Below are 17,004 nucleotides of genomic sequence, written 5' to 3'. Positions count from 1 at the left end.
TATTTCTTACCATCTCATGGAATCAATGAACTGTTTCCCTCCTATTTCCCTATCGAGTAAAATATGTGTGTGTGTGTGTGTGTGTGTGTGTGTGTGTGTGTGTGTGTGTGTCCTTCTTTTTACTGGTTCAGGTGAGAGTGAGGTATAAGTATCAGCCATCACCCTCTTCCCCTTGTCATTGTTTGGATAGAGTTCTACTTCTCAGGATTGACTATTTGAGTTAATTTTTCCTAATCTTCCTTCCTATTCTCCTCTAGTGTATTCTTCTTCCCTTCCCTCTTCCATTTTTCTTTTAAGATCATGAAGACACAAAAGAACCACTTCAGGCTTTTTGTCTGATTGATGTTCATTCATTCATGACCCTGTAGACCATACTGGCTAAGGGGGTTTTCTTGGCAAAGATACCGTAGTGGTTTGCCATTTCCTTCTCCAGTGAATTAGAGCAAACAGTGATTAAGTAACTTGGTCACGGTCATACAGCTAGTAAGTGTCTGAGGCTGAATTTGAACTCAGGTCTTTCTGACTCTAGGCTCACTGAGCCAGCTAGCTGCCTAATTAGATTTCTTCTATGAGCCCTGATGATAATAAGAGTTCAGAAAGGACCAAATCTGTCATCTCATATTAGAATATAAGCAGTTTAACCTTGTTTAATCTGTGATTGTTTATTCTTATGTTTCTCTTAAATCCTATGTTTGAACATCAAAGATTTTATTTAATTGTTCTTTATATCATGAATGCTTGAAGCTCTTTATTTCATTAAAGGTTCATTTCCCCCCTGTAGGATTATACTCAGTTTTCTGGGTAAGTTATTCTTGACTATAAGCCTATGTATATCCTTTGCCTTCTTGAATATTATATTTCTAGTGAATATTATATTTCTGTTCTCCCTTATAGTTATGGCTGCTAAATGATATGTAGTCCTTATTGTGGCTACTTGGTACTTGAACTCTTTCTTTTGGCTGCTTGGCCGTACTTTTTCCTTTAACTTGGAAACTGATTATTAGCAGTAATATTCCTGGGAGTTTTCATTTGGGAATTTCTTCTATTGTTTTCATTTTAAATTAATTTTGTTTTAATATTTCTTGTTGTTTCATTGATTTCTATCTGGTCCATTCTGATTTTCAAGGGAGTCTATTGCTTGGGCAAGTTTTTATATCCCTTGGCCAAGTTAATTCTCATTCTAATTTTTTGTGTCATAGCTCTCCTTTCTTTTCCAACTTTTTCCTCTAGTACTTTCATTTTATTTATAAAAAAACATTTTTTACCCATTTTTAAAAATTCAAACTTCGTCTTTCCCAGGGATTTTAGTTTAATTTGTGCTGTGTTTTCCTTTGAGGTTTTGTTCCAGATGTTTTGGAGTTATTTTCTTCTTCTGAGTTTGTGTCCCTATCATAGTAATTCCTTATAGTGAGCTTTTTTTGTTGTTGTTGTTCATTCTTTCAACCTACTTCTTGACTGTGGCCTTGATATCGGGGCCATGCTCTGGGCACTTCTGGAGGGAATGTCTGGGCTGGTCCTATTGTTGCTTTTTGGAAGATATAAACAGCTCAGGCTAGAGTTCTGCAAGTTTTCTGTTCTCCCAGAGTGGTTTGATCTAGGGTTAAATCTGATTGCTTCCATCTGATCTGAGCTTTGACCTAGGTTTGGGGCTGAGCAGTAGTAGACTGCTGATGAACTCAACCAGCTTAGTGGCCCTGTTGGTTCAGAGTGAGAGAGCTGTAGGTTTCCTTTTTTTCTGCTGATCCTTCCCTCTTTATTCCTCTGTAGGCTTCACTCTGAGCTAGAAATGGAACTGAGACCCTGCTCTGCTCCTGGGATCCGAGCCACAAAGCTCCTGCTGGCTTCTGATCTTACTCCTCTTTCACACAGCCCAGGGCCTGCAGCTACTTCTTATCCCAGAATGCCACCCCTACATGAAAGTTCCTCCCTCAGTCTACTCTAGACCAACAAAGTTATCTATTGACACCTGAGGTTATGGTTCCCCAGTATGGATCTGGGACCTCGTTTTGCTTTGGTGTCGCTTCCTGAATTGTAATTTTCTGTACAGCCCGGTGTCCCTGGCCAGACTCCTGTCTCCAGCATCCACAGACCTCTGCTTTCTCCCCGGGCCAACCTGAAATGGAAGAATGACTCATGGTGGTTATTTCTTGGAGTTCTCCATCATGTTTGGTTTGGTACATTTTCTAGATCTCTTTAAATGATTTAGGGATGGGGGAGTTCACTGTACTTCTTTTTTGTCTACCACCTTGTTGTGCCCTCCCCCTATGCCCCTGTGCCTCATTTATTTTTATCTTGTACATCTTTCATCGTCATGTAGTAATTCTTGTAGTCCTTATAGAAATATTTTTTTCTTTTGAATCTGTGCTTATAAGTTTTACAGAATTGCTTTCCATTTGAGAGAGCTCTAGATCTGCAATATTTTTTGATACTAGTTGGTATTTTCTTTAATTTACTAATCTGTCCAACTTTAGTTTCTTAATTGAGGTTTTGTGGCCAGGCCACGTTCTGTCTTTTGCTGCAAGTGTTTGACCCTCTTGATCTTGTCTGGTTCCCCTGAGTTCTTTTGCTAACCTCCACCTCCTAGGTTTAGGGTTCTTTTCTCGTTCCATTACCTCTTCTCCTCCTCCCCCCCACCCCTGATCTTTGAGTTCTGGATTTTCACTCTTCTGTGTCATCTCACCACAGAATGTTAGGGATCTTAGAGCCTCTTGAGTATCAGCTGACCTGGTGTGAGTATTTTCTGGGAGTTCCAGTGTCTCCACTATGGGACTTTTTGATCACCCTGTTGCTCTTTTCCAGGGACCCTTCGGTCTTGCTGTCTCCAGACCGAGAAACTTGCTGGCTACAAGTGTCCAGTCTCTGGTCGCACTGATGTTTATTTTGCTGGAGGTGCACCTTTAACCAAATTGCCTTTGGGCTTCTGGTTAACTTTGTGTGGTTCTTGGGTGTCTGAAGTATATTGTAGTTTCTTATTGGATTTCTTTATCATTATTCAGTCTGGTATAAACTTAAGATTTTTGCAGGAGTTAGGTATTTGGGAGCTGGCAGTTCTGTTACTCATTCAGGCAACCATCCTGGCAGGAAGTTCCCTGTCATTGCCTTCGTTCCTTCCTCCCTCCCTCCCATCTTCCCTCCCTCCTCCCCTCCCCTTGTCATTGTTTCTTTACCAGCCTTGATTCATTCTGAGTACAGTGTTCATATCTTTAGAATATCCCATACTTTCCTTATATCCTATATATGTATCTCCAATTTATCCTGTATACATCTTGCCTACATATAGTTCTTTGTTTATTGTCTCCCTCATTAGACTGTAAGTTGACAAGGTTTTGGGGTGCTGGGACCCCGAGAATGCCAAGGCAGAGTTGCCTGGAATGAATTCACACACTCAAGCCTTCTCTTAATCAAGTGGCAAAGAATTTATTATAACACTTTAGCAAAAGTGGGCAAGAGTCCTTATGGGAACCTGTGAGAGACTGAGGATGGTGCTGGGGTTTATATAAAAAGGGGGCATGGAAAAGGAATGCCAAGGGTACTAATTTGGTAATCTAAGGATCCAGGTGTCTTTGGATGGGAAAGTATAGGAAGTGTACCAGGCACTGAGGGAGTTGTCAGAGGCATGAACCTTGGAGATCTGGTGCCAAGTCAGAGAGAGAATCCTTGGGCCAGCCAGGGACAAAAATCCTAGGGCCAGGTATGCCTCTCTCTGCTCTGATAAGAGAATGTGTTCTGCAACAAGAGAAAATTTTCTCATGGGACAGGGTCCCACTGAGAAATTGGGAGTCTTCCAGAGACCTGATCTTAGGGCTGGGGCCTGAGCACACCATCTTAAGCGCCTTGAGAATAGAGATGTTTTTGCCTTTTTTTCTATCCCCAGTGCTGAGCACAGTGTCTGGCATATGTTGTTGGGGCAGCTAGGTGGCACAGTGAGTAGAGCACTGGCCCTGGAGTTAGGAGGACTTGAGTTCAAATCTGGCCTCAGACACTTGACACATGTGCTAGGTGTGTGACCTTGGGCAAGTCATTTAACCCCAATTGCCCTGCCAAAAAGCAAAAAATAAATAAATAAAAAATGAATGCTTGTTAACTTGACTTCACTTATAAATCCATGCCATTCACTTGTGTTCATCTATTTCCTGCCTCTGTTTCCATTGTTGTAAACTTTTTTAAAACATAAAGTAGTCAGTGAATTTCACATCCATCTACATTGATGGTCTCTTTAGGCAACTTAACCTTTTTCTCTTCATCAAAGTGGTTTCTCTTTATGTCTTCCAAATCTTATTCTTGAAAGCTTATAGATTTTTACTCCGCAGAATTCTACCTATCGTTTCTGTGGACCCTTTGAAATCTGCTCTTCCAAAATTTAAGCTGCATATGAGACTGTTAGCTTTCTTCTGCTCTCCTATCACAAACTCTAAAAGAATCATGATCTTCCCAAAAAGTTTTTTCTTGTTAGTGAAACTCAGCTCCAGAATTACAAGTCTTCCTCTTTTTTCCTTTTCCTTTTTAAAACAGAAAATTGTTATTAAGTCAAGAAATTACTGCTCTTATTTTTGTAGAAATTGCACTAAAAGATCTGAATTTATATTAATGTAATGCTACTTCTGGATTACAGATGAGGTATGATAAAACATTTCCTTCCTCCTGATATAGACTGTAGACTATGGGAGTGGAATTCGGCTCTATATGCTAGCAGATATGAGTGATATGTTGGTGTGTATTGCATGTATATTACTGTGGCTCGAACATGGTTATTAGGAAGTGACAAAAGGTAAAAAAAAAATCATCAAAATATTAAAAAACAAGTACTTTAGCATATGTCTGATTGATAGTTTCTCATCACTACTATATTATATCTCAACCTGGCTTGCAGTCTGTTTCCTGAACTCCTCATGGGTTTTCTCTTTTAGTTCAAGATCTCCCTCCTTTCTCTATTTTTAAAAAGTTTTTTATTGATGGCTTTTGCATCACGTAGCTTTCCTCTCATACCCTATCAGTTCCTCTTCCCCAGAGAGTCATCCTTTATGTGCCACCTCCTTCAGGACGGCTTTCTTGACTGCCCTCGCCATTCCTGCATACCACTATGCATTTATTTGGCTTATGTAGCCACTGCTTATCTGGAAACATGTTCAGTCTCCTACTATTATGGGAGCTCCTTGACGGCACAGCCTGTCTCACTTTGTTTTTTGTATCCCCAGTACTTACTAACACAGTGCCTGGCACACGGGAGGCATGCGGTATTGTTGTTTAATGGGTACATTCTGTCAGGATCGTTTTTTGTGCATGTGAATCACTGAAAATGAAAGGGTTTTATCCACATTTCACCTCCTGTATTAGGAGGCGAAATAGAGAGTATGAAGTAAAGGGGACAAGGGAGAGATAAAAAAAGACCAAGTGTCCTTAGATATTTGAGGTGGGACCAAACATTAACAACTAAGGGGAATCAAGAAAAGCTCTACAAAGGATCTACCTGTCATCTGGTTTGAGGCTTGAAGAAGCCTTGAGAGAATTTCAAGTCATTCTAACCCTTACTGAAGCATATGTAAGCTTCCTTCCTCTCTCACCTGATACACACATACATACATACATATAGCTGTGTATAGTATTGTACATAGATATATAGTAGTGAATATATATACACATATACATATAGATAGAATATACCTGATAGTGTAAAAGTCTGTGTGTGTGTGTGTGTGTGTGTGTGTGTGTGTGTGTGTGTGTGTGAGAGAGAGAGAGAGAGAGAGATGTGCAGTATAAGTGCTTGTTGCAGGGCAGCTAGGTGGCACAGTGAGTAGAGCACCGGCCCTGGAGTCAGGAGGACCTGAGTTCAAATCCACCCTCAGACACCTGACACACTAGCTGTGTGACCTTGGGCACTTAAGTCACTTACCCCCAATTTCCCTGCCTTCCCCCCTCCAAAAAAAAAAGTGTTGTTTAATGGCTAGATTCTGTCAAGATCATTTTTGTGTATTTGGATCACTAAAAATCACTAAAAAAAAATAACTATTGGCTTAGAACCCCATTAGTAGACATAAGTAATAAATAAGCGTTAGGAATTCCCTTTTGAAGCAAATAGTGCATGATGAGTTTTATACTCTCTTCTTTAAGAGTCTGGTATCAGAGCGAAATGTTGAATGCTATACGGTGGTTGTAGTTATTTATATGCCTCAACAAATATATAAATATATTTTGGCAACTTCCTTATAGTAATGTGGTTATTGTTTTCTAGGCATCTTGCATCTTGCAATTGATTAAGTATATTCAGAAACTACAAACAAAGGAAGTACCAGTGGCAGAAGAAGTGATTGCCCTGTTTGCTGGGGAATTGAACCCTGTGGCTCCCAAAGCACAGAAAAAAGTTCCTGTCCCAGAGGGGTAAGTCTGCTCTATCCAGTCTCAACGTATATGCCTAGATTATCTTGAAAGCAATAAAGTAGGTATTTGTGGTAATACTGCTTCTGTGATTGTTCCTAACTTGAACTGATCTCACCAACCAGTCATAGCAGAGAAAATAGTAATTCAGAACTTCAATTTTGAGGAACCCATCTCTGTTATTTAGCAAAAGGGTAGAAAAGGAAGCTGTTCTCTTCATTGGACTCGTCAGAATATTAGCATCGTTTTTGGTTGGACAGAGTATTTTTTGTGCTAGGATATTAGATAATCAGACAGTAGAAAAATGTGGTATTTTTATGTGCTATATAATTATATTGCTCATGTTTAGTCTGGACCTCGATGCATGGATCAATGAACCTCCTTCAGATAGTGACTCTGAAGATGAAAAACCCAAAACCATTTTCCATGATGAAGAACAAAGACATTCTAAGCATCGGCAACCTGAGATTGATGAAGAGGAGTTGGCTAGGGTAAGCAAGCTACAAAACTCTTGTTTATAGGTTTATATGTAATTAATTTAACTACTCATATTTAATTAATTTCTTTATAACTAAACAGACACAGTAACCATAGCGCAGATATAAGGTCTTGTTTTTGTTGTTGTCTTCAAAAAACAACTCTTTCTACCTTTGCAAGAATTTACATTGATTTTTTTTTTATGCTTGAGTTTAAAACCCAGTGTAAGGTTTTGGTTTGCTATGAATAAAACTTCCTATGGCAACTCCGAAATTAGAAGCAGTCACTTCTTTACATACAGATATCGCTACCTAAGTACTATATTAATCATAGTTTTTAGTATTAATGTGCATTGTAGATTAATTAAGTTCAATACTTCTAGGATCTGTGATTTTTATCAGAGTGATTATTCCTTCTGCTCTTGTAGATCCCAGCTTTATGTCCCTTTTTCAATTCAATTTTATAAGCATTTCTTAAGTGCCAATTACATACCAGGCATTGTGCTATGCACCAGAGATACAAAACAAAAAGAAAGCCGTTCCTTTTATTCAGTAAACATTTATTAAGGGTCTGCTATGTGCTGGGCCCTGTGCCAGTCAGTGAGCTTGCATTCTACTAGAGTGAAACAGCATGTACACAGATGAGCACATACAAAGTAATTTGGTCGTGAGAAAAACCCTTATGATTGTGGCAATCAGGAAAAGCCTCGTGGAGGAAGAGGGACCCTCAAACCATTATTTGGTTTGAGTTTTGAATAGAATTAGAGATACCCAGAAGTGAAAGTGGAGGAGGAGAGCATTCTGGGTATGGAGGTCAGCTGCTGTGAAGGGACAGAGAGACAATGTGGAATGTCAGGGATGGAGAGTAGGTCAGTGGAGAGTCTTCTAAGTTAACTGTGTCTAGCTTTCTGGGGATGAGCCACTGCACTGAGCCCTGTGTTCAGAAGATGAATAGACAGCCCTTTGATAGACTGTAGTAAAAGCCTCTCTAGCTAGACAGACCTGCCACTTTTTTTTTTTTTTTGCAAATCCTTCAAGAATCCATAGTCACCTTCTCACCATAATAAAGCAACAGAATAGGACTATAATGGAGGATTATAGATGAAACCAGGATTAAAGTAAGCTTTTCCAGATGACCATTCTGCACTGATGTCAAAAACCTGTCCTTTTAAAGGGTTTCCATATTTACCTATTTTTGTATATTTTGCCTCCGCTTCCTTCCTTTCTAAAATAAGTAAGGAGCTCTACCTCTCCTTCTGAAATAATTGGCCTGTTTTATAATGCTTTTCATTTAATAGCATGTAGAGAATATTATGCAAGGATTATTATTCCACAATCTACAGAGAAGGAAACAGGTCATCAAGGTGAAATGACTTAACCACAGCCACAACTGGGACTCAGCCCTAGGACTTCTAGATCTTTGACTCTCAGCATATTATACCACCTCTTCATAAGAGAAAAGCTCCATGAGACACAAGAGCTGTATCTTCATGCAGGCATTTCAGAAATGTTTGTCACTTTGAATTGAGCTCTTCAGATTTTTGTGCACAGACCATAATTTTAAATTTCAGTAGTTCTGATTATACTGTTCTTACACCATACTGAAAATTGAATTGGGATCATAATAGTTTATATCCCAATTAATCAGGAAAGAAATGTTTCAGGTATACTTTACAATACCCCGCCACTAAACTGAGCTTTCATTTGTTTGTTCCCTTACACCTGCTATTTAATATTGTGTGTCAGCGTCGGGAAGCACGGAAACAGGAACAGGCCAACAATCCATTTTATATCAAAAGTTCTCCCTCACCTCAAAAGGTAAGTAAGAAACTGCTTTGTTAAATATGCTTTCTGTGTGTAAGGCAGTGGCTAAAAGTAATTCTCAGTGGTGGAATGAATGTTATCCTGTCCATTTCCTTTGCATTTCCATACATGTGGAGTTAGGCTTTCAAATATTCTAAATAAATTAATAGCCTTATCTTGTTTAATTTAACAGAAATAAGGTGGCAGTTTTGTTGTTTTAAGGCAAAAAGCCAAAGGAAATTTTGCTGAATAGAAGCACTTAACAGTGATGTAACTTTTGTTTTATAATTTTGTGTATGAGTTATACCCAACCAATGTTATTCCATATAATCTCAAATAATTCCCCTTTTAAGAAAGAGTCCCTTCCATATTGTCTTAGAGCCTGCATAATAGATTCAAGGTCTGCAGTGATCTGAGCTTCTACTTTATCCCCCAGAGGGTAAACTGCCTTTCACATCAGCTTCTAACTTTCGCATTGATGGTATCATTCCCACAGAAGTAGCTGCTTATCTTTAAGTTGTTTTAGCTGAAGGTAGTTCTTTCAGGATCATGGAACATGTCTGGGATTCTTGACCTGGGGCCTTTTGTTTTTTATTTTTAATTGCTAACTGTATTTGAAATAGAATTAGTTTCCCTTACAATCCTATGTATTTTATTTTATGCATTTTAAAACGTTTTGAGGAAAGGTCCACAGGTTTCACCAAAGGATTGCCAAAGGGGTCTGTGATAGGCAAAAGGTTAAGGAAGCCTGATATTGAATCATCATTCCTTTGCTCCAAGAACCTTTCAGAATTATTCTTGTGTCAGCATTATCAGGAGTAGTCAGATGAAATTCAGAGTACCTATGGTGGTCCAGAAGATACCTGCTGTCATGGTGTTTGGCTCCATTTATTCCTATGCTCACTAGTGTTTTTAATAGGAATGGATGTTGTATTTTTCCAAAAGCCTTTTCTGCATCTATTAAGATAATCATACGATTTCTGTTGGTTTTGTTACTGGTATGGTCAGTTATGCTATTAGTTTTCCTAATATTGAACCAGTTCTGCATTCCTGGTATAAATCCCACCTGGCCATAGAGTATGATTGAATACATATGCCAGAAATGGCATAAAAGTTTTCCTTGGAAGCAACAGCATATTTATATGCAGCATTCATCTCTGTTCATTGACCTGAAATTTTGTTCCTTTGGAGATTGTGATGCTTAATTATTCATAGCCATCACCAGAAGATTTTTGGTGTTTAAAAGATGGGGTTTTGCCTTAGGGAGAATCTGAGCCTCGTTAAAAGCACTCTACAATTACTCAAATGCATTTCAGTCTGCTCTCCTTATTCCAGTCTGACCCCAATCATTGTCCATCTGCATTGTCTGCCTAAGACATGTATGAACCAGTTCCATAGGCCATCAGGCCGACCACCCAACTCTGAAATGGTGAGGACAAATTATCTTAATGATAGTGTTATTCAACAGAGTCTCTGTTGTGTCTTTCAAGCAACCTTTTATTACAATCCTAATCCATGCAAGGCAGTTGCTTCATTGGAGGAGAACCTTTCAGGATTCATTTTGCTCTACTCGATCAAGTACTTGCTTGTAGTCTACATATTATGTACACAGTGGGGTTCTTTCTCTGCATCTTTTAGACATTTGTGTGAATGTTGAAATGTGGTTGGCTATGGAGTATCCTTTGAAAGCTTGCCTATTCCCTTATATTGTCATCAGGGATGCTCTTGTTATTAATGTGTAAATTATTCCCATAAAGATTTTATAGAAATGAGAAAGTTTAAATATGAGTTATAGTTATTAGTATCTTATTGGTTGCCTCCTTAAGGTAGTAATAATATCCATGATTTTTTCTAATAATAACAATCATCATCAATAAAATTCACATATCATGTCAAGGTTTGCAAATACATTCCTGTGTACATTATTTCATTTCATTTGAGCCTCAGTGCAAGAGGGGCAGCATGGTGCAGTAGAGTGGTGAATTTTGAGGCAGAATAATTGGAGCTGATTCCTGGCTCTGCCACTTACTGCCTATGTGACCATGGGCACATTACTTTATAGCCTCAGTAAAATCAGTCTGGTGCTCAGTCCTCAGTAAGATCAGGGGTTGTATGAGATGAACCTCAGATGAACTTCCAGGCTCCTTCTAGCTCTCACTCTGTGATCTAAGAACTACCCTGTGTGACAGATACACTCAGCAGGTGGTTTTTGTTTTTATATATTTTATGGATGAAGGGACAGAAGCACAGAAAGGCTGAATTTTCTTAGCCATAGTAATACATCAAGGGAGTATAAGAGATTGTATTTGAGATCCTGTCATCCTGACTTCAAATCCACCTCTCTCCACACACTGCCATCCTCTCACAGAGCTTGAAAGTAGTCAGGCTTGAGGAGAATGCCCTCCATGTGGAGGATGTGACATCCCCATTACATTTCTTCTTGTCCCACATGGATCTCGTTTCATGACTTAGTTATCTTTTCCAGCTTTGGGCTTTCTCTGCCTGATATGTAAAAAAGCTTCATGATGTACATTTACATTGGGTTTTGTGACTGTCACCTTTTCTCTAAAAAGCTCTCAATACATTCTAACATCATATTGATTCAGATTTCCTTACTGGGTCAAATTAAGCCACAGACTCCATTCTTGGTGATGACCTTTGGTCAGTTTAGGTTGCCGCTTAATCACTAAAGAATATTCTCCCTCTGATCATCTATGTGATCAGCTGTGGTTCCAGATGTAGACGGAATTGGGTATGCAGATTATAATCATCTATGTTTATTTGATGTCCTAATGACCATCAAGAATTGTCCTTTACTCTTTTTAAAAATTTTTTTTATTGTCCTTTATTCTTAAAGTCAGTTAAGTAATGTTATTATTTAGTCAAACTTAGTCAAATTTATTTTCAATAATAATGCTTTTGAAATTTTAACTTTTCTAGCGGTATCAGGACACACCTGGTGTTGAGCACATACCTGTGGTCCAGATTGATCTCTCAGTTCCCTTGAAGGTTCCAGGCAAGTGTGTGCTAAAGATTTATCTTCATTATTTTCAGAAGCTGGAATGTCTGTTTCTTCCTTGATGCCAACAGGAAACCAGTAAGCCTGCAGATTCATGTGAAGGTTCCTGTCCTGTTGCCAGGGGCATAAATGAAACTTTGCTTTAGAGTTGCTGATGTGGCAGTGACATCAAGAACTGCCTAGGCTAATCAACTTAATTTCCAGACAGGGTGAAAGAGAGAATTATATAGCAGTAACGTTTCTGGAGAGACATCATGGATAGCGAGCTGCTTGCCTCAGAGATAGAAAAACCTGCTCAAATCCTACCCCTGGCATGCTGGCTACTTGATCTTGGCCAAGTGTCTTAACCTCTCATTCCCACCCTCCTACCCCAGTCCCCCAAACTTAAGAATGTCAGTTGTAGACATGAGTTAGTAGAGGGAGTAGACTTACTAGGAATTACCGATCCCAATGAAGGCATAAGACCACTCTTGAAAAAGTTTCCAGTCAACAGAATTTGCCCCTTAACTGTCACTATTTGCATTCTTGGGACAATAAGGATTTCAGGATGCAATGAATTATGCCTTGAACGGTTAGAGGTGAACCCCCTAGCAGTTGTAGAAGACAGAGTTTGTATATTTTGTTTTTATTTCTACATAAGAGGAAAATTACATTTCTCTGGAAGGCTGGGTTCAGCAAGGAAGCAAGTTCAGCCCAGAAAGGAATTTCCCATCTGTCTCCTTTCTTCAATATATTGTCAACAATATACAGAGAAAACTAGAAAAACTTCATCATTAGGAATTGAGACTGCCTTGGCAAAGTGCACAGAACACTAGGGGCCTTCTGTGCCAATTTGTGTGAAAAGAGGTTAAGGCCAAAATGTACTTCTCCACTCCCCAAAAGGAGGAACAGTAATCTTTGTAGCTCCCTGAGTCTGGTACGGTCCTTTTAATGAATGATTCAATTAATAATCCACTAACTGAGTCTCATTACTGGAATTTGTTCAAGTACTAAAAATCATTTCACAAATTATAGTGAGTAATATGACAGTATTGATTTTTAACAAACTATGAGGTCACTCATGTAGCTGAAATAATTTTTTTCTGGAATTTATAAGTGGGTGATAACATTCAGCAACTTTTAATGATCACTGCTAGAAAAATGAATAAAGACTAAAATAATAGCTTGGCACTGGTGAATATTGATTTAATTCTTTTGAATCTTGGATTTGAATTATAGGTTCATATATTCACTGACTTTATATCATAGAAGAATTTTGTCTGGAAAAACTACATCTTAAGGCCAGAATGGTGCTATTCAGGTAGCCAGGGCAGGATGTAAGTGATAAAGCCATAAGATTTCTTTTCTTTCCTCTTATTAAAAATTTTTCACCCTCTTTAAATTGACATCTTTTCTGTTTGTATCACCTTCATTTCCAGATATATTTCTCCCCTTGCCTCTTTTCAGACGGGATCAGAGGGTGGGCTGGATTTGGCCCTTGGGCCAGATTTTAACACCTCCTGATCTAGTGTGTTATCAGTTCAATAAAATAGTCATTGAGTATCTAACATATTCTTTACAATTTCAGGATAAAGTGAGCTATAGGCTCCCCACTATAAAACTCTACACTTGGGGCAGCTAGGTGGCTCAGTGAGTAGAGCATCAGCCCTGGAGTCAGGAGGACCTGAGTTCAAATCTGGCCTCAGTGAACTTACTAGCTCTGTGACCCTGGGCAAGTCACTTAACCCTGTTTGCCTCAGTTTCCTCATCTATAAAGTGAGCTGGTGAAGGAAATAGCAAACCACTCCAGCAAGCATGACTAAAAAGACTAAACAACATAATCTCCTAATCTTTACAAAGAAAGGAGGAAGATAAATTTTCTCAACTATTTTTTGGAGCCAGCTTGGTCATTATAATTCTTGTGATTTATTTTCAAGTGTAGAGTATTTTTTTGTTTGTTTGTTTTTTGAGTGGGGAAGGCACAGCAATTAGGGTTAAGTGACTTGCCCAAGGTCACATAGCTAGTAAGTGTGTCAACTGTCTTGAGGTCACATTTGAACTCAGATGCTCCTGACTCCAGGGCCGGTGCTCTACTCACCGCGCCACCTAGCTGCCCCAAGTGTAGAGTTTTATAGTGGGGAGCCTGTAGCTCACTTTGTCCTGAAATTGTAAAGAGTACGTTAGATACTCAATTACTATTTTGTTGAATCTACTAGATCAGGAGGTGTTGAAATCTGGCCCAAGGGCCAAATCCAGCCCACCCTCTGCTCCTGTCCTCCTGACCCACCCTGGCTCCTTTTACTAGCTTGCAGGCAAGGGGGCTGTGATTTGCCCCTGGGGTAGATCATGTAAGTGGTCATCATTGAGTGACTCTCAGCTCCCTCCCCTATCTTTTAGCCCAAAGGCAGCATCATAAACCTTCACAGGATATCAGTGTTGGAAAGGACCTTTATATATGAAACATGGAATGTCAGAGCTTCAAGGAATCTTAGAAAATAGATCATGAAATTTTAGAGCTGAAAGATATTTTGGAAACGATCTGACTTAGTCCATCATTCTGTAGCACATTTGTTTGGAAGAAATAAAAGCTTCAAAAAGCTTGTGGTAGATAAATCTGAGGAAATAAGGATACCTTGAAGGATGAAGTAAACCATGTGTTAATGTCATCCAGAATCTTCATGTGTTTTTAAAAATTTGCACAAACTCTTTATCTTTTTTTTCCCCTTGACCTAGATAGTACCTTGAGTCCCTTCTATGTCTAGTATTTATGAATGTTATTCTGCCAGCTACTCCCAAAGACGTTGAGGATGAGAGCAGCAAGCAAATGTTATAACAAGGCCTAATCACTAGACATGCTTTCCTCTGTGTCCCTTAGCTCTCAAAATGAATGGCTTCCCTGCATTACCAAGTTGGGACTGAGAGCAGACCTACTACATCTTGACTGGTGGCAGGGAGGGAAGTTCAGCAAACCTCTTCAGCACCTGGGTTAAGCACTAGTGATACAAAGACAGAAGGTCACAGTCCCTTCTCAAAGGTGTCTACAATCTAGCTAGGGCAGGGGGAGGGGGAGGAATAAACACACAAGGAACTACGACACCAGGGAGAGGAGGTCCGCTCCAAGTTCTGAGAGATACTGAGGAGGGAGAAGACACTTTCACTTATAATAATGGCCATCTTTTGATATGCTTTTGGCAGAGATTGTCAGCTGAGCCGATTCTTAGAGGGAAAGGATTCCAAAGAGGGAGGGCCCATTGCAGGAAAGAGGGTCAGTGAGCAAAAACAGACTGAAAGGAAGGGCGGCAACACATGGCAGTGCCATGCTCTTGGTTTACTTTTCCCCCACCATCATGAGAGAAATTGGGAACTGGGGTTGAGCCCTTCTATACCATCTCAGTTTCTTTCCTTTACCCTTGTTGCCTTTGAAACTTTGTGGCTCCCCATTCTCGAGTTTAATGTCTTAACAGGCTCGGGACCCCAGCGCTGTAATTGTACCCTCTGTAGGTATTCCTATGTCAGACCAGTACGTGAAGCTTGAAGAAGAACGGAGACATAAACAAAAACTTGAGAAAGACAAGAAAAAGAAAAAGCAGAAAAAGGAAAAGAAAGGCAAGCATCGGCGGCATAACTCACTTCATACAGAAAGTGATGAAGACATAGCCCCTGCACAGCAAGTGGATATCATCACTGAGGAGATGCCTGAGGTTAGCATCCCGCACGCCCCTCCCCTCACCACACCGTCTTCTCTTTTCCTTCATTTTACACTGTAGTCGTCTTTGCTGGTTAAGGCATAGAGTTAACCCATTCAAGATACAGCTGGCTCTTCCCCAGTTCTGTGTTTCTATAGCCTCCCCTGAGTCACCATAGTCTGAGGTCCTGACTTCTCTTCTAGAACAGGACCCTGCTGAATGACATTGTCCTGCTGTTCCCGCTTCCTTTCCCATTTCGACATCCTTAAGGGTCACACTTTATGGGGAGAAAACACCGAACCAGAGGCAAGAAACCTAACAAGAAAGCAATGAGTCAGTTGTGATTGGTAACAAACCCACATCACACCTCTTGGCTAAGCAACATAGCTTCCTCATCCATTGCCTTCTGCTGCATCACTAGTAGTTTAACGTCCATTTCACTCAGTAGTCATTTTTACATAGAAGGTCTATAACATACGTGGGGCATTGCTTAAATGATAATTTAACTTGTTTTTGGTAGAATCCTCTCCTAAATCATATGGACAGAATGTCCATTTTTAGGCCCTAGCAGTAAATTCTGCTGCCCTAGCATGTGTCAGTTCCTTGAGCACCATAGTCACATCTTTCCTTCTAAGTGTGCCTTTGGAAATGTGAGCATTAACTATATAGACAGCTTTTCAGCCCTTTCATATAAAACTAGAGTCCGGGGCTATCTTTTCACTGGGGCCCCTTGGGTTCTGAAGCTATACCCAGTTAGAATGGATGGTTTCTATATAAACAGACTGGCTCTCTTTTATTTCTCTCTCCCTAACCCTCCCTCCCCCTACCCCCAGAATGCACTTCCAAGTGATGAAGATGACAAAGATCCCAATGATCCCTATAAGGCCCTGGACATAGATTTGGATAAGTAAGTAAATTGAATTCTTTGGCCTGTTGCCTATTGGTTGAAATGCTTCTGAAAATGTAGTAAGTACTTCCCTTATTTAGGGGCTTTTGTGGCCAGAAAGGTTAAAGCATTATTGAATCACACACTCCCTATAGTTAGAAGGATCATGAGGTCTATCTGCTTCAATCTCTTTCCTCATGTGTGAGCTCCCTCTGCAACATCCATAGTACTCAGCCTATACTCAAACACCTTCAAGAATAGGGAGCCTACTACCTAATAAGGTACACCCCATTCCATTTTCTAACATTCTCAGGGTTAGGAAGTCTCCCCATAATTTTTACCCATTGCTCTTAATTTTGACATCTAGAGCAAAGCAGAATAAGCCTCCTCATTCTTCTATATGGCAGCTCTTTATTTAAAAATCAAGATTACAAGCCCACTAAGTCTTGTCTTTTAGAGAAGGAAATGGTAAACCACTCTGGTATCTTGGCCAGGAAAACCCCCAAAAAAGGGTCACGAAGAGTCAAACACAACTGAAATGACTGAATAACACCATGTCTTGTCTTCTCTAGGTTAAAACAGCCTCAGTTCCTTCAGTCAGGTTTCACAGGGCGTGGTTTTGAATCTGCTCATTTTCCTAGTTGTCCTTCTCTATATGTGCTCCAACATGTCCCAATCCTTTCTAAAAATGTCCCCAGAGTGAACACAGGTGTCTATCCAGTGAGTTAGAAAATGTTCATGTTTTCCCCATTATCTGAGATCATTAATTGGTTGCTTTATTTT

The 17,004-nt window shown here is 39.7% G+C and overlaps 1 protein-coding gene across 1 annotated transcript in view; it reads left to right on the top strand.

Annotated features, from left to right (window-relative positions):
- The window catches only part of AP3D1 (adaptor related protein complex 3 subunit delta 1), a 154,149-nt gene that overhangs the window by 111,123 nt on the left and 26,022 nt on the right, over positions 1 to 17,004 (top strand). Inside the window, exons 16-21 of the mRNA XM_036755843.1 lie at positions 6,230 to 6,375; positions 6,722 to 6,863; positions 8,595 to 8,666; positions 11,592 to 11,667; positions 15,151 to 15,350; positions 16,169 to 16,242. Of these exons, the coding sequence (XP_036611738.1) occupies positions 6,230 to 6,375; positions 6,722 to 6,863; positions 8,595 to 8,666; positions 11,592 to 11,667; positions 15,151 to 15,350; positions 16,169 to 16,242 (710 nt within the window). The remainder of the gene's footprint in view (positions 1 to 6,229; positions 6,376 to 6,721; positions 6,864 to 8,594; positions 8,667 to 11,591; positions 11,668 to 15,150; positions 15,351 to 16,168; positions 16,243 to 17,004) is intronic.

The sequence above is a fragment of the Trichosurus vulpecula genome, chromosome 1 (genome assembly GCF_011100635.1).
Source record: "Trichosurus vulpecula isolate mTriVul1 chromosome 1, mTriVul1.pri, whole genome shotgun sequence".
NCBI lineage: Eukaryota > Metazoa > Chordata > Mammalia > Diprotodontia > Phalangeridae > Trichosurus > Trichosurus vulpecula.
The sequence above is the reverse complement of the archived record's forward strand: the minus strand, read 5'-3'. Positions and strand labels throughout refer to the sequence as shown.